The 26184-nt window shown below is 38.6% G+C and overlaps 1 protein-coding gene across 1 annotated transcript in view; it reads right to left on the bottom strand.

Moving 5' to 3' along the window:
* Positions 1-26184, bottom strand: part of MROH2B (maestro heat like repeat family member 2B) — a 72048-nt gene that overhangs the window by 29767 nt on the left and 16097 nt on the right. Inside the window, exons 12-21 of the mRNA XM_030306859.1 lie at positions 24440-24562; positions 23591-23704; positions 21372-21528; positions 21185-21225; positions 20152-20293; positions 19551-19594; positions 17179-17286; positions 13221-13337; positions 1350-1457; positions 667-819 (exon numbers count right to left, since the gene is read on the bottom strand). Coding sequence (XP_030162719.1) covers positions 667-819; positions 1350-1457; positions 13221-13337; positions 17179-17286; positions 19551-19594; positions 20152-20293; positions 21185-21225; positions 21372-21528; positions 23591-23704; positions 24440-24562 — 1107 coding nt within the window. The remainder of the gene's footprint in view (positions 1-666; positions 820-1349; positions 1458-13220; positions 13338-17178; positions 17287-19550; positions 19595-20151; positions 20294-21184; positions 21226-21371; positions 21529-23590; positions 23705-24439; positions 24563-26184) is intronic.

Raw genomic sequence — 26184 nt, 5'->3', positions numbered from 1 at the left:
AGATACATGTATTGTGGGGCACCTGGGTGGCTGAGTCGGTTGAGTGTCTGACTTTGGCTCAGGTCATGATCTCACGGTTCAGTTCTGTGAGTCTGAGCCCCACATCGGGCTCTGCACTGACAGCACAGAGCCTGCCTCAGGTCCTCTGTCTCCCTCTCTCTCTGCCTCTTCCCTGCTCATGTTCTGTCCCCCTCTCTCTCAAGAATAAATAAACATTAAAAAAATTTAAAAAGATACATGTATTTCGCTTACTATTTGTGAGGCACTGTTTTAGGTGGTTTATCTATACCACGTAAAAGGTTGAACAACTACCATTAGTAACACTTCAGAGACTATTGCAGGGAAGTAATGAATCTGTAATGCCCTAATGAGGTGCTGGAGTAATTATTTTAAGTTTGATTCGAGGGAGACTGCTATGGGTACTTACCTAGGAAGGTATCATGGGACATGAACTGCCCAAGGTTTTGGAAAGAAACAAATTACCTGACCCTGTTTTGTTATGAAAAAAAAATTTTTTTTGTCTTACATTCTCATCTTCCAAATATACCAGGTCCTGTCTTGCCTTTGGCCTGTATCTTTTGAGCATGAATATTCCCAAGAGGTGAGCCCCTCCAAGGTTTGGGAACCCCAGCCTAGAAATCCAGGCAGCCCTGTGCTAGCCATTACCTGAGAGCACTGGCCATAAAGAAATAGGACTTGGGATACGATGTCTTGATCAAGCCTGGTGAGGAGTTGACCCTTAGGAGCATGGAGGGCCACAGCTCCGTAGATTACCATGACATCAGTCTTGGTGAGGCTCTTTTTCCCAGAAAAAATACCCTGAAAGAGAGACATAAAAACTATGATTGAAGGTGTCGCCTTCCTTCCATGTTGTTTCCTAATTCTATGGACCACTACAGGGATTAAGAAATGAGACTGCGATGATGAAAATTAGTCTAAAACTGATATGCTTGCTTGGTCAAATTTAAACACCCAAAACTATGTTGTGGATCTATCAGGCTTTAAAAGAGGTCCCTATGGGAAAGCGTGTGTTAATTTTTACTTATTACATCTCTTTCCTTCAGGGGAAGCAGAGTGTACACAATGGAAACTGACCAGGAGGTCTGAACAGTTGGTAGAGGGACAAACCTAGGCACACACGGAATTCCTTAGGACCTTTCGAGTCAGCAATAGTGATAGAAAATGGAGTAGATCTGTCAGATAGCTGGTCATGCTACAGGGCCTGGGCTCAGGCAATTCTCACCTGGACTACAGACCTGGGGACAGGAAGAGGCTGTTCACTGATGGGATCAGTGTCGTTTGCCCTTGCAGTGACCAAAAGCTTTGGGACAGAAAGTTGTTCTTTTTACCTTACATCGATTCATGAAAAACTTTTCCCGATCTTGGAATGTCTTAAGAACTTTTAAAACAGTATCCAAGTGATTCTCAGCGCAGTATCCTAAAATAGATGTTATTCCCTAAAGTCAGAAAAGATAGGAGTTTTGAGTTTAACCATTCACTTATTCAACAAATATTTATGGAACGCCTATTATGTGTCAGGCACTCTTCTAGGTGCTGGGGAGACAACAGTGAACAGAACACACTGAACTCCCTTTCCTTGTAGTGCACACAACCAGGGGGAAATGACAGGGGAATAACTTTAAATAAGCACATAAATTTGCTAAATATGTAAATATATAGTATTTCAATGGTGAGAAGTGCTATGGACAGAAGGAAAACAAGAAAAGAGAATAGCACTGTAGGTTGGGGCATTTTCAATTTAAATAGGTGGAAGTCTTCATTAACAGGGTAACATTGAGTAGTGTTCTGAAATGAATGAGGGAGCAAGCCATTGGACTGGGTGGGAAGGAGAGTTCCAAACAGGATGGGGGAAATGGTGTTAGAAATAATTCCAAGAGCAATAAATGATCACATCTGACAAGGAGAAGATAAATAATAAAAAAGCAGTCTCAAAAGTTCAGTAAGTCTAGTGGTTTCTGACCATTTAATATGGAAGAGAGAATCCTAAACATCTTAAAATTTCTGAGGACAATGTATAACAAAATACACTACAAAATTTTTTTTATACTAGGTGGTCTTTATTAGCCTGGGAATTTTTAAAATTTATTTTTAATTTTTTTTAACACACTCTCCTTCCTCCACATTCACATATACTCTGCAGCTTAGGCCAGGGTAGGGAATAGGTAAAAGTGCTTTGAAAAAGCTCTCTAGGTTATGCTTATGTTTTCTCTAGGTTGAAAATCAATAGCATCTAAGGTTATTTTCAGCTTGTAAATTCAATGATTTTGATATTTATGATTTAAGTTAAAAAATCAAGGCCAAAATATACTAAAAATACTTTTTATTAAGAATAATTGAAATTCATTTTTCAATACTTTCACAAACCTGGTTAAATAATGAAGCATTGATCCTGGGATGCAAGTGTGGTTCAATATTCACAAATCAATGAATGTGATATACCACATCAATGAAAGGGTGAAAACCTTTTCAATAGATGCAGAAAAAGCATTTGACAAAGTACATCCATTCATGATAAAAACCCTCAATAAAGTAGGTTTAGAGGGAACATACCTAAACATACCTAAACATGAAAAACCCAGAGCTAACATCATACTCAATGGTAAAAAACTTAAGAGCTTTTCCCTTAAGACCAGGAACAAGACAAGGATGTCTACCCTCACCACTTTTATTCAACATAGTACTGAGAGTCCTAGCCACAGCAATCAGGCAAGTGAAAGAAATAAAAGGCATCCAAATTGATAAGGAAGAAATAAAATTTTCACTATTTGCAGACAACATGATGGTATGCATAGAAAATCCTCAAGACTACCAAAAAACTACTAGAAATGGTAAATGCATTCAGTAAGGTCACAGGACACAAAAACAGTATAGAGAAATCTGTTGCATTTCTACACACTAATAATGAAGTAGCAGAAAGAGAAATTAAGAAAACAATTTCATTTACAATTGCACCAAAAATAATAAAACACCTAGGAATAAACTTAACTAAGGACATGTAAGACATGCACTCTGAAAACTATAACACTGATGAAAGAAATTGAAGACAGCACAAATGGGAAGCTATTCCATCCTCATAGATTGGAAGAACAAATATTGTTAAAATGTCCACATTACCCAAAGTAATCTACACACTTAATGAAATCCCTATCAAAATACCAACAGCATATTTCACAGAACTAGAACAAATAACCTTAACATTTGTATTGGAACTACAGGAGTGCCTGGGTGGCTCAGTCAGTTAAGCCTGCAACTCTTGATTTCAACTCTGGTCTCGATCTCATGGTTTGTGAGATCAAGCCCCACATCAGGCTCTGTGCTGACAGCACGGAGCATGTTTGGGATTCTCTCTCTCTGACCCTCCCCCACTCATCATGTTCTCTGCCCCTCTGTCAAAATAAATAAATAAACATTAACAAATTAAAAGAACCTATGCTTAATTCACAGTTGTCCCCTCTCTATAAAAGATACTAAACTTCAAAAAAAAATTGTATGGAGCTACAAAAGACCCTGAATAGCGAAAGCAATCCTGAAAAAGAAGTATAAAACTGGGGCCCTTGGGTGGCTCAGTCAGTTGAGCATCTGACTCTTGGTTTCAGTTTAGGTCATGATCTCATGGTTTGTGGGATTGAGTCCCACGTTGGGACTGCTTGGGATTCTCTCTCTTCTCTCTCTGCCCCTCCCCTCACTTGCTCATGCTCTCTGTCAAATGCATACACAAACATTAAAAAAAAAAAGAAAAGGAAGTTATAATACTGGAGGTATCACAATCTTAGATTTCAAGATATACTACAAAGCTGTAGTATCAAAATATAGACACATAGATCAACAGAACGGAGAGCCCAGAAATGAACCCATGATTATATGGTCAATTAATCTTTGATAAAGGAGGCGAGAATGATGCTGTGAAAACTGGACAGCTACCTACAAAAGAATGAAACTGGACCACCTTCTTACACCATATACAAAAATAAGTCAAAATGGATTAAGGACTTAAATGTGAGACCTGGAACCATAAAAATCTCAGAGTAGAGCATAGACAGTAACTTCTCTGATTTTGGTCATAGCAACATTTTTCTTGGTTTATTTCCTGAGGCAAGGGAAACAAAAGCACAAATAAGCTATTAGGACTACATCGAAATAATTATATATATATATTGGGCATATATATATATATATATATGACTTTCCCCCCCAAGTTTTTATTTAAATTCCAGTTGGTTAACATACAGTGTAATATTAGTTTCAGGTGTATAATTTGGTGCTTCAAACTTACATACAACACCTGGTGCTCATTACTATAAGTGCCCTCTTAATCCCCATCACCTATTTAACCCATCCCCACCCCCCACCTCCTCTCTGGTAACCATCAGTTTGTTCTTTAGAGTTAAGTCTATTTCTTGGTTTGCTTCTCTTCCCCCCACCCCCCATGTTTTTTATTGCTGTTGTTGCTTCTTAAATTCCACATATGAGTGAAACCCAGTAGTATTTGTCTTCTCTGACTGACTTATTTTGCTTAAGATTATACTCTCTAGCTCCATCCACCTTCCTGCAAATGGCAAGATTTCATTTTTTTTTATGACTGAGTAGTGTTCCATTATGTATATATACCAAATCTTCTTTATCCATTCATCAGATAGACATTTGGGTTATTTCCATAATTTGGCTTATTGTTAATAATGCTGCTTATAAGCATCAGGGTGCATGGATCACTTCTAATTATTATTTTTGTATTTTTTGGGTAAACACCCAATGCAATTACTGGATCATAGAGTAGTCCTGTTTTTAACGTTTTGAGGAAGCTCCACACTGTTTTCCACAGTGGCCGCACCAGTTTGCATTCCCACTAATAGTGCAGAAAGGTTCCCCTTTCTCCACATCCTCGCCAACACCTGTGGTTTCCTGTGTTGTTAATTTTAGACTTTCTTACAGGCATGAGGTGATATCTCATTGTAGTTTTGATTTGTATTTCCTTGATGATTGGTGAGTGATGTTGAGCATCTTTTCATTTGTTTGTTGGCCAGCTGGATGTCTCCTTTGGAGAAATGTCTTTTCATGTCTTCTGCCCAGTTTTGAACTGAATTATTTGTTTTTTGGGGGTATTGAGTTTTATAAGTTTATAAGTTCTTTATGTATTTTGGATACAAACACTTTATCAGATATGTCATTAGTGAATATCTTCTCCCATTCTGTAGGTTGTATTTTACTTTTGTTGATTGTTTCCTTTGCTAAGCGGAAGCTTTTTATTTTGATGTAGTCCCAATAGTTTCATTTTTGCTTTTATTTCCCTTGCCTCAGGAGACCCATGTAGTAAGAAGTTGTTACAGCTGATGTCAAAGAGGTTACTGCCTGTGTTCTCTTCTAGGATTTTAATGGTTTCCTGTCTCATATTTAGGTCTTTAATCCATTTTTTTAAATTTTAGTTTTTTAAATTTATATCCAGATTAGCATATAGTACAACAATGACTTCAGGAGTAGATTCCTTAATGCCCCTTACCCATTTAGCCCATCCCCCCTCCCACAACCCCTCCAGTAACCCTCAGTTTGTTATCCATATTTAAGAGTCTCTTCTGTTTTGTCCTGTTTTTATATTATTTTTGTTTCCCTTCCCTTATGTTCATCTGTTTTGTCTCTTAAAGTCCTCAGATGAGTGAAGTCATATGATTTTTGTCTTTCTCTGATTGACCAATTTCACTTAGCATAATACCCTCCATTTCCATCCTCCATTTCCATTTCCATTTTCCTTGCAAATGGCAAGATTTCATTCTTTTTGATTGCTGAGTAATACTCCATTGTAGATATATACCACATCTTCTTTATCCATTCATCCATCAATGGACATTTGGGCTCTTTCCATACCTTGGCTATTGTTGACATTGCTGCTATAAACATAGGGGTGCATATGTCCCTTCTAAACAGTACACCTGTATCTCTTGGATAAATACCTAGTAGTGCAATTGCTGGGTTGTAGGGTAGTTCTATTTTTAATTTTTTGAGGAACCTTCAGACTGTTTTCCAGAGTGGCTGTACCAGCTTGCCTTCCCACCAGTAAAGCAAAAGATCTTCTTTCTCTGCATCCTCACCAACATCTGTTGTTGCCTAAGTTGTTAATGTTAGCCATTCTGACTGGTATATGATGGTATCTCATTGTGGTTTTGATTTGTATTTCCCTGATGATGAATGATGTTGAGCATCTTTTCATGTGTCTGTTGGCCATCTGGATATCTTCCTTGGAGAAGTGTCTATTCATGTCTTTTGCCCATTTCTTCACTGGATTATTTGTTTTTTGGTGTTGAGTTTCATAAGTTCTTTATAGATTTTGGATACTAACCCTTTATCTGATATGTCATTTGCAAATATCTTCTCCCATTCTGTCAGTTGCCTTTTAGTTTTGCTGATGGTTTCCTTTGTTGTGCAGAAGCTTTTTATTTTGATGAGGTCCCAGTAGTTCATTTTTGCTTTTGTTTCCCTTGCCTCTGGAGACATGTTGAGTAAGAAGTTGCTGCAGCCAAGATCAAAGAGGCTTTTGCCTTCATTCTCCTTGAGGATTTTGATGGCTTCCTGTCTTACATTGAGGTCTTTCATCCATTTTGAGTTTATTTTTGTGTATGGTGTAAGAAAGTGGTCCAGGTTCATTCTTCTGCATGTCGCTGTCCAGTTTTTCCAGCACCACTTGTTGAAGAGACTATCTTTATTCCACTGGATATGCATTCCTGCTTTGTCAAAGATGAGTTGGCCATATGTTTGTGGGTCCATTTCTGGGTTCTCTATTCTGTTCCACTGATCTGAGTGTCTGTTCTTGTGTCAGTATCATACTGTCTTGATGATTACAGCTTTGTAGTATAGCTTGAAGTCTGGGATTGTGATGCCTCCTGCTTTGGTTTTCTTTTTCAAGATTGCTTTGACTATTCAGGGTCTTTTCTGCTTCCATACAAATTTTAGGGTTATTTGTTCTAGCTCTGTGAAGAATGCTGGTGTTATTTTGATAGGGATTGCATTGAATACGTAGATTGCTTTGGGTAGTACTGACATTTTAACAATATTTGTTCTTCCTATCCAGGAGCATGGAATGTTTTTCAATTTTTTTGTGTCTTCTTCCATTTCTTTCATAAGCTTTCTATAGTTTTCAGTGTATAAATTTTTCACCTCTTTGGTTAGATTTATTCCTAGGTATTTTATGGTTTTTGGTGCAATTGTAAATGGGATCGATTCCTTGATTTCTCTTTCTGTTGCTTCATTGTTGGTGAATAGGAATACAGCCGATTTCTGTGCATTGATTTTATATCCTGCAACTTTGCTGAATTCATGAATCAATTCTAGCAGTTTTTTGGTGGAATCTTTCGGGTTTTCCATATAGTGTATCATGTCACCTGCAAAGAGTGAAAGTTTGACCTCCTCCTGGCCGATTTGGTTGCCTTTTATTTCTTTGTGTTGTCTGATTGCAGAGGCTAAGACTTCCAATACTAAGTTGAATAACAGTGGTGAGAGTGGACATCCCTGTCTTTTTCCTGACCTTAGAGGGAAAGCTCTCAGTTTTTCCCCATTGAGGATGATATTAGTGTTGGGTCGTTCATATATGGATTTTATGATCTTGAGGTATGATCCTTCTATCCCTACTTTCTTGAGGGTTTTTATCAAGAAAGGATGCTGTATTTTGTCAAATGCTTTCTCTGCATCTATTGAGAGGATCATATGGTTCTTGTCCTTTCTTTTATTGATGTGATGAATCACGTTAATTGTTTTGCAGATATTGAGCCAGCCCTGCATCCCAGGTATAAATCCCACTTGGTCGTGGTGAATAGTTTTTTTAATGTATGGATGGATCCATTTGGCTAATATCTTGTTGAGGATTTTTGCATCCATATTCATCAGGGAAATTGGTTTATAGTTCTCCTTTTTAGTGGAGTCTCTGTCTGGTTTTGGAATCAAGGTAATGCTGGCCTCATGGAAAGAGTTTGGAAGTTTTCCTTCCATTTCTATTTTTTGGGCCAGGTTCAAGAGAATAGATGTTAATTCTTCTTTAAATGTTTGGTAGAATTTCCCTGGTAAGCCATTTAGCCCTGGACTCTAATTTTTTGGCACATTTTTGATTACTAATTTGATTTCCTTACTGGTTATGGGTCTGTTCAAATTTTCTATTTCTTCCTGTTTCAGTTTTGGTAGTGTATACGTATCTAGGAATTTGTCCATTTCTTCCAGATTGCCCATTTTATTGGCATATAATTGCTCATAATATTCTCTTGTTATTGTTCTTATTTCTGTTGTGTTGGTTGTGATTTCTCCTCTTTCATTCTTGATTTTACTTTGGGTCCTTTCCTCTTTCTTTTTGATCAAACTGGCTAGTGGTTTATCAATTTTGTTAATTCTTTCAAAGAACCAGCTTCTGGTTTCATTGATCTGTTCTACTGGTTTTTTTTTTGGTTTCAATAGCATTAATTTCTGCTCTAATCTTTATTATTTTCTATCTTCTGCTGGTTTGAGGTTTTATTTGCTATTCTTTTTCCAGCTCCTTAAGGCGTAAGGTTAGGTTGTGTATCTGAGATCTTTCTTCCTTCTTCAGGAAGGCCTGGATTGCTATATACTTTCCTCTTATGACTGCCTTTGCTGCATCTCAGAGGTTTTGGGTTGTGGTGCTATCATTTTCATTGACTTCCATATACTTTTTAATTTCTTCTTTAACTGCTTGGTTAGCCCATTCTTTCTTTAGTAGGATGTTCTTTAGCCTCCAAGTATTTGTTACCTTTCCAAATTTTTTCTTGTGGTTGATTTCGAGTTTCATAGTGCTGTGGTCTGAAAATATGCACGGTATGATCTCTATCTTTTTGTACTTGTTGAGGGCTGATTTGTTTCCCAGTATGTGATCAATTCTGGAGAACATTCCATGTGCACTGGAGAAGAATACATATTCCATTGCTTAGGATGAAATCTTCTGAATATATCTGTTAAGGCCATCTGGTCCAATGTGTCATTCAAAGCCATTGTTTCCTTGTTGATTTTTTGATTAGATGGTCTGTTGTGAGTAGGGTGTTGAAGTCTCCTACTATTATCGTATTACTATCAATGAGTTTCTGTATGTTTGTGATTAATTGATTTTTATATTTGGGTTTTCCCACATTTGGTGCATAAATGTTTACAATTGTTAGGTCTTATAGACCCCTTGATTATGATATAATACCCTTCTGCATCTCTTGATATATTCTTCATTTTAAAGTCTAGATTGTCTGATATAAGTATGGCTACTCTGGCTTTCTCTTGTTGACCATTTGCATGATAGATGGTTCTCCATCCCCTTATTTTCAATCTGTAGGTGTCTTTAGGTTTAAAGTGGGTCTCTTGTAAACAGCATATAGATGGGTCTTGTTTTCTTATCCATTCTGTTACCCTATGTCTTTTGATTGGAGCATTGAGTCCATTGACGTTTAGTGTGAGTACTGAAAGATATGAATTTATTACCATTATGATGCTTGTAGAGGTGGAATTTCTGTTGGTGTTCTCTGGTCCTTTCTAATATTGTGTTTTTTCCTCTTTTCTCCCCTCAGAGAGTCCCCCTTAAAATTTCTTGCAGGGCTGGTTTAGTGGTCACAAACTCCTTTAATTTTTGTTTGTCTGGGAAACTTTTTATCTCTCCTTCTATTTTGAATGGCAGCCTTGCTGGATAAAGAATTCTTGGCTGAATATTTTTCTGATTCAGCACACTGAATACATCCTGCCACTCCTTTCTGGCCAGCCAAGTTTCTGTGGATAGGTCTGCTGCAAACCTGATCTGTCTTCCCTTGTAGGTTAGGGACTTTTTTTCCCTTGCTGCTTTCATGTTTCTCTGCTTGCCTGAGTATTTTGTGAATTTGACTATATGCCTTGTTGATGGTCGGTTTTTGTTGAATCTAATGGGAGTCCTCTGTGCTTCCTGGATTTTGATGTCTGCCTCTTTCCCCAGGTTAGGAAAGATTTCCCCTGTGATTTGCTCACATAACCCTTCTAGCCCTATTTCTTTCTCTTCCTCCTCTGGGACCCCTATGATTCTGATGTTGTTCCTTTTTAATGAGTCACTGATTTCTCTAATTCTTAAATCGTGCTCTTTTGCCTTAATCTCACTCTTTTTTTCTGCTTTATTATTCTCTGTAAGTTTGTCCTCTATATCGCTGATTCTCTGTTCCGCCTCTTCCATCCTTGCCACCACTGCGTCCATCTGTGATTGCAGCTCAGTTGTGGCATTTTTAATTTCATTCTCGCTATTTTTTACTTCTTTTATCTCTGCAGAAAGGGATTCTAATCTTTTTTCGACTCCAGCTAGTATTCTTATTATCGTGATTCTAAATTCTGGTTCAGACATCTTGCTTGTGTCTGTGTGTTGGTTAAATCGCTGGCTGCCGTTACTTCCTGCTCTGTCTTTTGGGGTGAATTCTTTCGTTTTGTCATTTTGAAGGGAGAAAATGAATTAATGAAGTAGAAAATTGAAATTAAAAAATTAAAATTAAAAAAATATTAAAATTAAAAATTAAAAACACACCCACACAAAAATCGAATAGATGATGCTAGATCCTAGGTGTGTTTTGGTCTGGGTGTAGAAAGTGGTTTGACAGACTAGAGAAACAAACAAAAAAAAAAGGGGAGGAGAGAAAAAAAATAAGGAAATCGTTTGAGAATTTGAAAAAATGAATACACTAAAGTAGACTAAAATACACAAAAGTAGAGAATATGGTAGAAAAAATTATAGAAAAATATTTTTAATAAAAATTAAAAAGAAATATGAATTTTTTCAGTTTCTGTATCTAAGAAAAAAGAAAAGAAACAAAAAAGGAGAAAAAAGATAAAAAAAAGAAAAGACAAAGAAATCGTTTGAAAATTTGAAAAAGTGAATACAGTGTAGTAGACTGAAATAAAATGATGGGAGTAAGATAGAATTTGAAAAAAATTACATAAAAGCAAAAAATACAGTAATAAAAAATAAATAAAAATATTTTTAAAAGAAATTGAAAGTAAAAATGAAGTTTTTCTCTTTCTGCATTGAAGAAAAAGAAAAGAAATGAAAAAGAGAAAAAAAGAACAAGAAAGAAAAAAGGAAATTGTTTGAAAATTTGAAAAGGTGAGTACACTGAAGTAGACTAGAATAAAATGATGGAAGTAAAGTAGAATTTGAAAAAATTTACACAGAAGTAAAAAATATGGTAATAAAAATTAAAGACAGATATTTTTAATAAAAATTGAAAATAAAAATGAGTTTTTTCTCTTTCTGTATTCAAGAAAAAAAAAGAATTGTAAAAGAGAAAAAGGAAAAAGAGAGAGAGAAAAAAATGGAATAGATGAACCTGCTAACAGATTGAAGTCGGACTGAAATTGCTTCGTTTTCCCCTAGAGGTCAGTCCATGTAGCTGTTTATAGTCCATAGATTAAGCCAGCGGTGAGGTTTGTGTTCTTGAAGAGCGAAGTTGACCCAGTTGGGTGGGGCTCCGTGTAACAGCTCTGCTCTCCTCTAGATGGCGCTGCTAGCCTACTGGGGTGGATTGTTGCGGTGCTCGTCAGTGCGCATGCGCGGGCGGTGAAAAATGGCGCCATCCTGCCACCCAGTCTGTTCTCCCGGATCAGCAATCCCGCACTGGTCCTCCGTCTTCAGCTCTCTTTCACTCTCCGCGACCAGGCCCCAGGTAGTAACTCTCTCCCGAGCTTTGTCTCAGATGCGGCTGTTTTCCCCAGCCCCTTACTTCCGAAGGACTGCGGCTTTGAGCCGCTCTGCCCCTCTGCGGGAGGGTCTCACTGAGCAATGGCCGAATGAGCAGTGGCCGAATATCGGCTGCACCCAGGAATGCCTGCTGGATGCTGCTGTTGCCGGTGCCCCAAGACTGCGGCCAGGTGCCAGCCTTCCCCCACAAAAAATCGCGAGACAGTGTAGCCTCAGCATTTCAGGAACCATGGAAAATCGCAACACACATCTGGCACCAGGCTTCACCCTCAACAACCTTGCCCCAGCACCAGCGAATGTGGCTGCCTTCTGGGGTCTGCTGGGACCAGGTGGCCTCACAGCTTCTACCAAACGTCTTTCCAGCAGTGGAACCTCTTCTCCCTGTGTGGCCTGAGAACCTCCTGGACCCCACTCAGCTCCTGGGGATTCACCTTTCCCACCAGAGCACCACCAGGTATGGAGCTGCGGAGTTTCAGACTCTGCGCTCTCCCTGTTTATAGTCTTAATGGAATTTAAACCCTCTCCTTTCTCCTTTCTCCCTTTTTAGTTGAGTCCCTGCACTGTTTCGAATTTTCCACTTTCTCTCCAGCTGCTTTTGGGGAGGGATGCTTTTCCAGTATTCTCCACCACCCCCCCACCCCCCGTCTCTGTCCTCCCTCCACACATAAAAGCAGCTTCCTGACCTCTGCGGCTTCTCTATCCCCAAGTTCACCTCTCCACACAGCGTACCTACTGAATTCTGTGGTTCAGGTTGTGCCAATTGTTGTGTTAATACTCAGATCAGTTTTCTAGTTGTGCAGGATGGTTTAGTGTTGGTCTGGCTGTATTTCATGGACACAAGACCCACAAAAAACTTCCATGCTGTTCCGCCATCATGGCTCCTCCCCCTTTAATCCATTTTGAATTTATTTTTGTGTATGGTATAAGAAAGTGGTCCAGTTTCATTCTTTTGCATGTTGCTGTCCAGTTTTCCCAAAACCATGTGTTGAAAAAGTATCTTTTTTTTTCCTATTGGATATTATTTCCTGCTTTGTGGAAGATTAATTGATCATATAATTATTGGTTCATTTCTGGGTTTTCTAGTCTGTTCTGTTGCTCTAGGTGTCTTTTTTGTGCCAGTTACCATACTGTCTTGATCACTACAGATTTGTAATATAACTTGAAGTCTAGAATTTTGATGCTTCCAATTTTGTTTTCCTTTTTCAACATTGCTTTGGCTATTTGGGGTCTTTTTAGTTCCATAAGCGAAGGGGTTTAGGAATACACTTATGATGAGCACTACACTGTACACTTGAAACTAACATACCATTGTATATTAAGTATACTGGAATTAAAATTTAAAAAATAATGGAACATTGATATTTAAACAGAAAAGCAGAATTTTCTGAAAAAATTCTGTTGGATTATTTTGAATGTGTCCATGGATTCTGGGCAAGTAAGACATTGTCATAAGACCTGTCAGTGGTTGTCTGAATGGAATTAGTTTTCGTCATTATACGAGCAAATTGAGAGAAAGGAGTCCTACCTGCCGCTGATCTCCTAGTTGGTTGGGAGCAACAAGAAATTCCTTAATCTGTGAGCTTACAAAATCTGTATCTTGGCAGGATGCTAAGGTGGTTCCCAAAGCTTTCCAAAGAAATTTCTGGAAAACAAAAGACAACAAGGAACAGAATGTTAACGGTCGGAAAGCAAAACTCCAGTGAAAAGTGGAAAGAGTTTACACAGTTATCCAAAGGACAGAAATTTGGGTTACTTAATGACTACTTACTAAACATGCACTTCAAGTATTATTTCTTCCTGAAAGTGTTTTCTTCCCCACCAGGCTCTGTCCTTACCTGTGCTCTTTTGTACTCCTCTATGCCTTGTGATGTGCCATTATAATACCTTTTTACTCCCTACTGTAATGTTCAATTTTCTTGATTGTCTTTGTGCTCAGAATTTCAGTTCTTGGTAACAGAGGGCTTTATTGATTGCTTTCAGTGCAGTCCCTGGTAGCTAACAAATGCTCAATAAATGCTTTTAAAATACACATGTTCAGTGAAAACTGAGTTATTTAAAGATGATGTCATCAGATATTCTCAACTTTCAAAGTATATTAACTTACTTTATAGTTTAGGAGATTTAATCTATATAGTTTTGAAAATAATACTTTGTAAGCTCTACTATGATCTCTCTCAGGAGTAGGGTGAGTTGTCTAGAGGTGCCGTAGAACGTGTCCAGGGTGAAGGAGAAAATACATACAGAACTTTTACGTACATGGTATATCTTTTAGTAAGGGATTCTGAGTGAATTAGAGAGGGAAAACTCCCAGTGCAAGTTTGGGAGAGCAAGAGAGCATGTGGGACATAATTCTGTGGCTTCCACGTCCCTTGAGTTGATGAGAATGTTGGATTCATTATGCTAGCCCTAACATGGATACTTCTGTAATGTCTAGATGTAGAAAAGACAAGACAGACATGACTTTCTGTTCTCGTTCATTTAGCCATACAAGATTTAGAACTATGGCAGAGGGAAGAGGGTAGCCCAAGAGTGCCTTCTGTTTGAACACCACAACACATGCCTGAATGTAAATATGTGTATGTGTATGTATGTATACGTGTGTGTGTGTGTGTGTGTGTGTGTACACATATTGATAGATCTATATTATTGTGGAGGTAAGATACAAGGAAAAAATTCACAAGAGGAGATACTTGCCATATGGCTAGAAAAATGAAGTCATGAAGTCTTAATTTGTTTTCTAAGATTAAAATTATCTACAGCTATATAATATCATAGGATTGCCTGGGTGGCTCAGTTGGTTAAGGTTCCAACATTGAGAAAAAATGAAGTATGGCCTTTTGTAGCAACGTGGATGGAACTGGAGAGTGTAATGCTAAGTGAAATAAGCCATACAGAGAAAGACAGATACCATATGGTTTCACTCTTATGTGGATCCTGAGAAACTCAACAGGAACCCATGGGGGACGGGAAGGGAAAAAAAAAAAAAGACGTTAGAGTGGGAGAAAGCCAAAGCATAAGAGACTGTTAAAAACTGAGAACAAACTGAGGGTTGATGGGGGGTGGGAGGGAGGGGAGGGTGGGTGATGGGTATTGAGGAGGGCACCTTTTGGGATGAGCACTGGGTGTTGTATGGAAACGAATTTGTCAATAAATTTCATATATATATATATATAAAAAATGTTCCAACATTGATTCAGGTCATGATCTCATGGTCCGTGAGTTGGAGCCTCGCGTCGGGCTCTGTGCTGACAGCCTGGAGCCTGCTTCGGATTCTGTGTCTCCCTCTCTCTCTGCCCCTCCCCCGCTAACGCGCGCGCTCGCTCTCTCTCTCTCTTTCAAAAAAATAAACAATAATATCAGATTGCCATCTCCTTATTTAAAATTTCCATCTTGTCACATACAGTAGAGAAAACTGGTGAGTTGCAGGTTCATTCTAAGGACTCTGTAGGGTTTGAAGGATTGTAGTGATTGAGGCGTCATTATGGATCAAAAGGAACTTATGGCACTAGAGGGAAGGAAAAACTGATAGTAACCAATAGAGTTAAATTAGGACATTCAAGAGAAATTGTACAGATCAGTCCAACTAGGGATGAGAGGGCTACATGAGGTGATAGAACTGGTGGAACAACTGCCTGAGTAAGAATCCGATGATGCAGCACCCCTTGCACTCTTGGATTTCCAGGCAGAAGTCCCCCATGATAATAGAACTATAATGAGAAAAACTGTATACCACAGGGGAACAAATATTAATTAGAGCCAAAGCTGCTAGAGTGCATTTAACTCTACCTTGGAGGAAGGACAGGAAGGAGTCTGCAAAAGTCCTATGCTGCAGAAAAAAAATGATATTATGAAGGGGACTTATGTGTAAAGGGTTGGCCTTGATGCCTCCCAGTAATATTGACTTATTGCTTCTCTGCTGATGTTGGTCAGATTCAGTGTATTGTGCATTCTTCCTTTGAGACTTGGCAAAGAACCCCAGAAATCAGGATCTCAGAACTGGGGAAAAATGTGTTCAATTGCAAAAACAGCCAGAACCTTTCCATCCCACCTCTATCTTGTGACTTGCTTTGACCAATAGAATGGGGCAGAAGTAATAATGTGCCTGTTCAAGAGACTTTGTATACTTCATTACCACAATGATAAGAGCAAGCCTGGGCTGGCCTGCTGGAGGATGGGAGACCACAAGGATCAGAAACTTGTCCTAGTTGAGATCATGACAGACCAGCCAATGCCCAGTATATGCCAGTGAGACTAGTTGATATCAGATGATTGCCCTCTGCCCCCTCCCGTGAGCTCAGCCCAAGCTGTCAATCTGCAAAATTGTAAGCTAAGTAGGAAACTATTATTTTAAGCCACTAGGGGTAGTTTGCTATGCAGCTAAAGCTAATTGGTATACTCTTACTTTCTTGTTGTTAAGTATAATGGCTGAGAGCCATTTAAGCAGCGCATTGCTTGAATTACTCTGTCTACCCATACCACCACTACCTTGGACTCATCTTGTAAGTCTGGAAGCTATCAGACGAATGGTATTACATGAGATGCACAAGTGTAGTTCGTATATGAGAGGATGAGGCATTGCTCACCAAATATTCCTGATGAGTTTGTCTGCAGGCTTGATAGACCAATTTGGAGAATCAGTCCTCTCCCAAATTAAGGAATCAATCAGAGGAACTTTGAATATTGCATAGGAGAGTTGGAAGTTGATAATAAATAATTTGTTGGAATAGATGCTTAATACTAGAACTGATAACTTAGGAATATCATTAGAAATGATATAACCATAATGATAACCTTGATCTACTTTTTTATGGAGCACAAGTCTTGGGCCTGGCACTTCACTAGGGACTTTATATACTTTATCTCACTGAACCCTTATAACACTACAACCCTCAGAACAGGGTATAACTTTCATTTTAGATGAAAATCTTGAGGCTCCAGAGAGGTTAAGTAATTTACCTAAAGTTACACCAGTAGTAAGTAGCAGAAGCTAGAATGAATCCCTTTTGAAACGGATGACTCCAACTCAAAGGGTTAGGTAGAAGCCATCTGGGAATAGAGGAAGGAAAGATCTAGTCTCTGAGCATTCTTTTAGTTCTAAGTTTTTGTTAAATTGTAGTAGATGGTTTCTTGTGGCCTGCCTCACAAAACTGGCCCAAAGGACACCAGTACATAAGCTGACATTAAATCAGTACTGGGACAGGGACTACTATTTTCCTTCATTGCCTATTTTTCTTCCTTCTTTAAAACAGAACACCTGAATTTCAGCTAGGTACATATTTATCTCAAAGGCACTGTACTACTCGGTTTTCCTTGCAGTAGGTGCAGTCCTATGAATAATTTTTGGTCCAATTTGTGGTGAAGAGAAGATAGCATTTTTCCAGTAATTTATCCCTCTTTTTGGTGGTAGTACAGACAAATTGGAAGTTAAACAGCCATTTTAGGTTATAAAGTAGGAAGTAAAGTCCCTTAGTTGAAAAACCAACCTTCTCAAGGGAGGTGTTGCTGTAACTGTTCATTTGCTGGTTGAAATCTCGACTCAATTGAATGGTCCAGGCTATGTCACTGATCTTCCATAAAGATTCTTTGAGCAACTGTTGCAGGAAGTGGAAGTTAGATATGAACACAACTGGTTAATGTACTTTCTTGGTACTTTTTGTTACCTTAGTTTTTCAAAGAATAGATACATATTGAATGAGATTATTCATTTTCCCATTCAAAAAGTTGGTCATTTTGGAAGTTTTCCTCTTATTTTATTAAAGATTATTTATTTATTTATTATTATTATTTTTTTGGAATGTCTGCACCCAATGTGGGGCTCAAACTCAGAACCCCACGATCAAGAGTTGCACATTCCTCAGACTGAGCCAGCCAGGTCCCCCCTCTTATTTTATCTTATTTATTTATTTATTTATTTATTTATTTATTTATTAAAAAATTTTTTTTTACGTTTATTCAATTCTGAGAGACAGAGAGAGACAGAGCACAAGCGGGGGAGGGGCAGAGAGAGAGGGAGACACAGAATCTGAAGCAGGCTCCAGGCTTTGAGTTGTCAGCACAGAGCCTGACGCCAGGCTCTAACTCACAGATCGGGAGATCATGACCTGAGCTGAAGTCAGACGCTTAACCGACTGCGCCACCCAGGCACCCCTCTTAGTTTATTTTAATAGCCATATTCTGTTATGTTCTGAATTCCCTTTAGGAACAAGTTACACAGAATGTGGAAGCAACTCCATGTAAATGCCTTCCTTTTTCCTCTTAATAAAAATTGCTGAAAGGATTAAAATAGAAACTAATCCATTCTGAAACTTAAAGTTAACATTTTAAAGTTTTAATCAGATTTGGAAAACTCCATTTGTCAATGTTAGTTTGTTTTATTATATACTAAGAGAAAGGGACATTTTTTGAATAAAGAATTAAAATGTCTTGAAGGACCAATTAAATGTACAAGTACATTTTGCTAACTTCAACTCTAATAACTAAATATTCCTGGTTTCACCAATTGTTCTGAGCCAGGGCCTCAATCAGTCATCTGAACCCATGCCCTTCTTCATTGAACAATACATAAAATTGTGTTTTTGCCTTTTTGGAGAACAAAGTCCATTGAAATTTCTAAAGTCAATTATTTCTCCCGTGTTTTCCCTACTTTAAGCTTAGAAAAGAACAATTAATTTCAAAACCAATGAAGATTTCTATGTATTTTCTTAATGGGAACTCATTCAGTGAGTGGGTCCTTTGATGAGAAGAAATTAAACAGCCTTGGAAGTCTAAGAGAAGAAGGCACATGCAAGCAGTTTGGGAAGAAGAAGACTAAATGGAAGCACACCCAAGATTGGAAGAGGGAAAAGAATGTTCTTGAGGCTTCCTTCTGGAAAAAGAACCTTCTCTCCTAGTAAGAAAAGTTACTTTAAAATGGTAGTGGGGGGGAAATAAGGCAGGAATTTTGAGAGAGAGAAGGGGGAAGATAAAAGAAGCATGAATTTAGGAGAGGTAGATCCTAGAATTAAGGACCAGGAGAATAGAGTAGTTGCTTTCAAATCTCATACCGGATAAGAATCCCTTGTGGGAGTCTTTAAACCATGGAGTTCTCAAGAACCAGTTTTAGAGATTCTGATTCTGGAAGGGGCAGTGATGGCACATGGAGGTGATGTGGAAAGGTCACTAAAACTTGACATTTTTAAGAAGCCATAGTTAATTTCTATGTAGGTGGGTTATGAACGGAGACCCTGCTTGATTAAAAGCTTCCTACTCACAAACCCCTTGACCTCCTGTAGGCTCTTGAAATCAGAATCCTCTCTGTAGAGCCAATATCCAACTCCTACCTGCAGTTTACCATTTGGGGAATTTGGCACTGTCTGTGGCACTGTTCAGTTCCAAAGGTCCAACAAATTTATAGCTAAGAGATTTTTTCTGGAAAAATGGTGTAATGTGGCCCTCTGATTTTTAGAAATCAGGAAAAATATGGTGAGAAACAGAAAGAGGAAGAAACAGTTACATTTAGAAGCATAGAAGTGGAAATTATGTCGATTTGTGTTTCTTTATATAAACAGTAAAAGAATGCAATTATAAGGAGAGGAAAAACTGAAAATTAGAGTAGATTTAAGAAAGACACAAATATTTGTAAGTGACATCTTCAAAAACTATCTGAAACTCTTAAAGATTTAAGATTATTGTTCAAATTATGGTGATACAAAGACTGTACTTCTGAAGTGATCACTTCTAACATTCTAGTCCTCTTGTTAAGGAAAGGAAATGTTGTTTGCTGTCCTTTGGTATCCAGATCTTTGTAGTGAAGATGGGTAACTCTAGAGGATTTCATCACCCCATCATGAACTATTAGTCTAGAAGCTACCCTTACCTGAAGCAGCATGGTTTCCCATAGCACGATGCTAGTGTTCTTTCCTAGAAATAGAAATTGATGCAATAAACTGCAAAACAAAGGTCAGGACTCTGTTTCTCCCTTGCCAGGTCCCCAGTGGATGCTGGAGCCCCATTTCAAGCTTTACACAGGATGGTTATTTCAGATGTAATTTACTGTGTTGCCAACTTTAAGTGCTAGTCAGGTGGGCAGAAAGTCTTCAATCCATGATAAGAATTTAGGCTTTTTGCTACTTTCAACAGTCACTACTGAAGTGACCATATTTTAATATTCTAACATAAATAGTAATAACTTTTTAGAACAATACCAAAAAGGAGTTTCTCTAAATATAAGGAAAAGACCAGAGCGAAAGTAAGAGTTCCTGTTAAGAATGTTACCCCCAGACCCTCCTGTAGTACAAGTATTTGGTAGAGAAATAGAACATAAGGAGTCAAGGAAAAAATGTAGCTGTCTACCTTTCATATCAAGTTCATTGTTTTAACTCCCTAGAATGAGCAATAATGGTTTTAGGCAGAGAAGTGGTGCCTTTTTCTTCGTGTTCTTGCCTCGTTGGATAAAGACCTGATCCCAATGCTTGTACCTTCCAGAGGCTGCAGGAGCTCAGGTAAGCGTGTTTTCCATAGGTCTACCAATTTTGGGTGAATTATCTCAGGCAATATCTTCAGAAGTCCTATTGCACCAGCGCCACATAATTTCCCTAAACTGGCAAGCATAGATATTACCTGAAAAAATGGAAGATAAAAGGCAAATCAAATTGAGGTATATTTAAAAGTCCTACTTGCCTTTTCTATTTATCACTATCCTGGATTCCCTTGATTCCTACGGTAGACAATCTTAACAAATCATCAGTCTGTTCTTACTTATTTTAGAGCAAAGCTAATACTTAGACAATACTCTCCAATTTTTATCTGAGGATAAAGGTGAAAAAATATATAGAAACCATCAACCAAAAATAAATGGAGGGTACCAACACTTAGATATATTTATTAATTAAGGGCCTGTAGAAATGGTATTTGAGCAAATGATACATATGGGGGAAAAAAGGAAATCTAAATAATAGATTTAGATTTAAGTTCCCCAATCTATGGGGGAAAGAAGGAAATCTAAATAATAGATGTGGAATTTGTTTGAATGGTACTTAGGGATCAAATTCAGTCTATGCTTATTTTAAAATAATAAATTAAGTTTAACAAGCATTTCAGAGTGAGAAGATAATCTTGCCAGCAATCTTAATGAGTGTCATTAGCAGAACATTTATTATGCCTTTCTAGTGTTTCTTTTGGTTTGGAGTTGCTGCGTAATTTTTATTAACATTTGTTTAGAACTGAATGATCTATGCGGTGTCTGGGTGACTCAGTCCATTAAGCGTCTGACTTCAGCTCAGGTCATGATCTCACGGTTTGTGGGTTCAAGCCCCACATCGGGCTCTGTGCTGACAGCTCAGAGCCTGGAGCCTGCTTTGGATTCTGTGTCTCCCTCTCTCTCTGCCCTCCCCACCCCCACACTCTGTCTCTCTCTGTCTCTTAAAAATAAATAAACGTTAAAATAAAAAGAACTCAATGATCTATATTGGCTTAAATTTAACCAGCATTAGTTATTTGTAACTCACTCACCAGAAGCCTGGCCAGTAGCTGTTGTGGTGAAGGAAGTTTCACTACAAAGAGAAAGCGATTTTCATTATTGCTGTGGCAACTAGAAAAATTCAGATTGGAGTTGGGTGTATGGTCAAGGTACTGTAGCCTTTCTGGAAATGAACATTTCATAAGAGAAGTGTTTTGCTCTGTTTTTGAATGTACGCACCAGCTCCTGTAGAGATGACAAGTGCTGTTGACTCCTGTGCATTATTCTTCTTCCTTTCCTCTGCCATAATCAAGCTTCTGATGATATTAAACAGGTAGTCCAAAGTTCCTGTGTATTCTGCAGGTACTACAAAAGTCAGGATTCTTGGCCATAGCACCTGTGGAAACAAGGCACAAGACAAGGATTGCTTGTTCTTTTCCATGATTTCTCCTTGGTCCTCACTCTCTGTTGCCCTCTGATTTAGAGTAGGTTCTCTCACTTGCTATTTTTTTTTTTTTTTTTTTTTTTTTTCTTCAGGCCAAATCAAAATGAAGTCATTATATAAAATCTCTGCACAGCACATTCGTTTTCAGGTGCTAGTTGTAGTGAGTGTTACTCAGCATTTCTGCATGGGTTTGCTGCTGGAATTTGGGGCAGGACAATCCTTCATCGTGAAGATGAGTTCTACAAAATGCAGGAAGTCTAGCATCCCTGGGCTCCACTCACCAAGTGCCACAAAGCCTCTTATCAATGTGACAACCCAAAATAAGTTGTATACGTCCCCAAACTCAAAGACTGGAATGGACTGCTCTGAGACAGGATGATTGGGCACAGACAGTGAATGGGCTGCTGCTACTGTTTGTGCTCCAGGTGCTGACCTTCTTGCTCTGAAATTCTGGAACACCTGTTTCTGTAGTCAGTCTGTTTCATGTTCTCTGGAAAACTCCCTTGCCCTGATGGAAACCTAGGTGTCAACATGGACTCTTCCTTTTGTCTTGTCACCCAGACTTAATCACCAAGCCCTGTCCTTTTGTCATTATAAGATCTTCCATGCCCCTCCATATCTCTTTCCTTCTCTCATGACCCTGCTCCTATTCCTGTTAAGTTGGAGCTGATCTCAAGCTCCCTCTTTTTGCTCTTAATGTATTCTTATGTAAATACACTCATCTCTTAAAGTTATCATTTAAAAAATTTTTAATATAGGGGCACCTGGGTGGCTCAGTCGGTTAAGCGTCTGACTTCGGCTCAGGTCATGATCTCGCGGTCTGTGAGTTCGAGCCCCGCATTGGGCTCTGTGCGGACAGCTCAGAGCCTGGAGCCTGTTTCAGATTCTGTGTCTCCCTCTCTCTCTGACCCTCCCCCACTCATGCTCTGTCTCTGTCTCAAAAATAAATACACATTAAGAAAAAAAATTTTTTTAAATTGTTAATGTATATTTACTTTTGAGAGAGAGAGACAGGGAGACAGAGCATGAGTAGTGGAGGGACAGGAAGACACAGAATCTGAAAAAGGCTCCAGGCTCTGAGCTGTCAGCACAGAGCCCAGTGTGGGGCTTGAACCCACGAACTACGAGATTATGACCTGAGCCGAAGTCAGATGCTCAAACAACTGAGCCACCCAGGTGCCCCTAAAGTTATCATTTTAAATGTTTAGCTTTTGTTTCAAATTTTGAATGGCTATCCAACACAAGGTAGGGATTTGGCATTTCAGGCCCACAAGAGTATGGTCTGAGACTTCTTTTCATCATTTATCTTTAGATTGAGATGTTTCAAACTTTAGTATGCATCAGAAATATTGGTACTTATTTGCATGCAGATTCATGGGCCCCTTGCTCAGAACGTTGATTCAGTAGGTCTGGGGTATGGAGATCTGCATTTTAAAGAAATATTTTAGATAATCCAAGAACCACATCTTAAAATGCCATCCTAGATGAAACTCTGATCCATTTAAATTGGTCTGTTGATTTTCTCCTGTCTGTGCTATGCATTTCTAGTCAGTTAATCCTTTCTCAGGTTATTTTTGCTTAGGGAAAATACAGCTTCTGAGGCTTATTCCCCTTAAGGTGCAGATTATTTTTAACCCTCAGGTGAAGTCTGAGAATATGTCCTTTCAACACCTTCTCAGATGAATAGGAAAAGGTTAGCATTCACTGAATCAATATCTCCACACATCACTTACTGTTATGTCTAGACATGTTAGGGGAAGAAGAGAAACAATATATTAAGGTGCTTGTAAACTCTCATTGGCTATCCAGATATAAGAGATCACGAATTAATTCAACACCTGTTTTTGAGAAACTACCATGTTTTGGGCACTGAGCATGGTAATGCACTTCCTCTAATGAGAGCATCAAAAAGCTGATGACACATGAAGGACAAATTCTTGTCTTTACTCCTAAATGGGCAGAGCTTCAGAAAGATGATCAAAGTAACTGTCAGTGGTGACAAAAGACCCCTTACCTGGGGCATGCCAATGACCAGTGGGTCTAGGGTTTTTAAGACCTCAAGGCTTAGCTCCCGAACAGATTTCTCTCCCTTTTCATCCTCATGGGAATTAGGTTTCATTGGTTTTTCCTTCAAGAAAGATGAAACAGGTGACTTGTTAATAGTCGCTCCTGCTGATCCCCTCTGACCTTACTTGGATGCGTTCTCAGACTCTGGGGTGGAGGATGTAGTCACTTAAATTAAGGGGCTCAAGGAACCCAGCAATCTTGGTCTTCAGTGTCTAATTTCTGTTTTAAAGTGTTCTTTGGAGGAATGGGTTAGAACACACTGCTGGATAAAGCAGAAAAGCAAAAATTGTGAGGATCCTTGAACTGCAGATGTTCTCTCTCTCCCTCAGGCCTTTGCCATTTTCTCTGGGGCAAAATTTTCAAAGACACTTCTTCCTAGTGGAGTGGACTGTAATTTCAGCTGTCATGGTCTTACTAAGATCACAGAGCTCTTACCCACATGGTCTTCAGGAAGTCAACCCCAGTGCAGCAAGAGTGGATGTGTCTTGTTTTCTCGGAAGTAATTCATTTTCTCTACCCCTGTCCCAAGCCTTTGAGGAAAGGTTGTCTCCTCCTTAGGGAAAACCATAGTTTCACCTACCTGGGGTTTACCATAAGTTGAAAGTGGTATCAGTGAAAGAAAACTGAGGAGAACACTAAAGGCTGAAAAATCTTTCAATGAAAGTGATAAGATTGAAATATAACTTCTAAATCAGTCATTGAATTGAACCTCAGCCATTAAAAAAAAAAACAAACCAGTTGAGTCAACTGTCCTGGTTACAGTGTAGCTTTCAAAGCCGCACCCTCTTCATCATACCAGATTCTTGTTGGACATGGCAAACTGGGAGAAGATGTAATCAATCAGTGGCCATCCTTCCCTGGCTTCGATGTAGCATTTTTCACACATGGTTTGGATAAGGAGGAGAGTGGAATTCCTTACCTAGAATCATAAAAATGTATTTGCAACATTCTTCTACATTGGGCAGAATATAAATTTAGCTTCTCCTGTCCTTTAACTTTCATGGATTATTTAGTGGGAACCTTTCCAAAAAGGAGTATAAATTGAATGATGGTACTATAAATAGATGGAGGAGGAAGTAAGCTATAGTTTATGATTTAAGGGGTTACAGGAAAGCATCTCTTTCTTTTTTTAAGTGTTTATTTATTTATTTTGAGAGACAGGGAGAAAGAAAGAGAGCATGAGTGCGTGAGCGGGGGAGAGGCAAAGAGAGAGGGAGAGAGAGAATCCCAAGCAGGCTCTGTGCTGTCAGCACATAGCCTGACTTGGGGCTTGATGTCATGAAACATGAGATCGTGACCAGAGCTGAGATCAAGAGTGGGATGGATGCTTAGCTGGCTGAGCCACCCAGGCACCCCTTTTTTGTTTTCTGCTTTTTTTTTTTTTAATGTTTGGGGAAAGCTCTCTACAGCCAAAATCTTTCTCCCTAGTTCCCAAAACATATCCTCTATTACTATAGATGATGAAATTTTGGTACTGTGGGCTAAAAAAAGCACTGCCTTGCTTTTAAAATCCTCAGTGAAAGATAGCAAGTTGAACTACAGATCTACAATCTTTTACCTACAATTTCAAAACCCAAATAACGCTGGAAACTGGAATTCTGTTTCTTGAGTTTGGCACTAACTCATTTGGTGGCAAAACCCAACTGAACTGTTTTAAAACTGTAGTCTTTACTTATTCAATGTAGTGTGAATATGCATATGTTTTCTTGCAGAGATATTAATGAGTTTGTGACTCCTGTCACAGAAATGTTTTTCTGAAATCAGGAAGGTTGTGAATTCTGAAATATATCTGGCCTCAGGGATTAGAACAAGGGATTATGAACCTGTATTACAATGTTTAAATAATTAGTTTTGCTTATTGGATTGCTTCCCTGAGGAATGAAAGCTCAGATCTAATTCTTTACTGAATGGGTGTTTTAATGGAGAGTTGGAAAAAAAGAATAATTTTGAATAAGGACTTAGGCCACATGGTAGCAATTAGCAATTAGCATAAAGGTACTAGTAGTCTACCTAAGTGAGAAAAAAAAGTTACAAATTTTCTATTTTTGCCTGGGGAGCTGGACTTCCTTAAAGTTTCTGTCCTCTTTTATTCTACCCTAAACTCTTTTAGTACTTTTTCAATTGGCTTGGCCACTTACTGGACAAGGTTTTTTATATGTAATCACTCCACTGGTTATTAACTATTTTTTATTATTTATTTTTTTGTTGTTTCAATTAAAAATTATTTTTAATGTTTATTCATTTTTGAGAGAGAGAGACAGAGTGCAAGCAGGGGAGGGGCAGAGAGAGGGGGAGACACATAATATGAAGCAGGCTTCAGGCTCTGAGCTGTCAGCAGAGAGCCCAGCACAAGGCTTGAACCCATGAACTGCAAGATCATGACCTGAGCGGAAGTCAGATGCTTAATTGACTGAGCCACCCAGGTGCTCCTCAATTTTTAATTTAAATTCTAGTTAGTTAACATGTAGTGTAATATTGGTTTCAGGAATAAAATTTAGTGATTCATCACTTACATGTAACACCCAGTGCTCATCCCAACAA

The sequence above is a fragment of the Lynx canadensis genome, chromosome A1 (genome assembly GCF_007474595.2).
Source record: "Lynx canadensis isolate LIC74 chromosome A1, mLynCan4.pri.v2, whole genome shotgun sequence".
In the NCBI taxonomy this organism is placed as follows: Eukaryota; Metazoa; Chordata; class Mammalia; order Carnivora; family Felidae; genus Lynx; species Lynx canadensis.
Note: the sequence above shows the minus strand (reverse complement) of the source record. Positions and strands in the feature narration are given on the sequence as shown.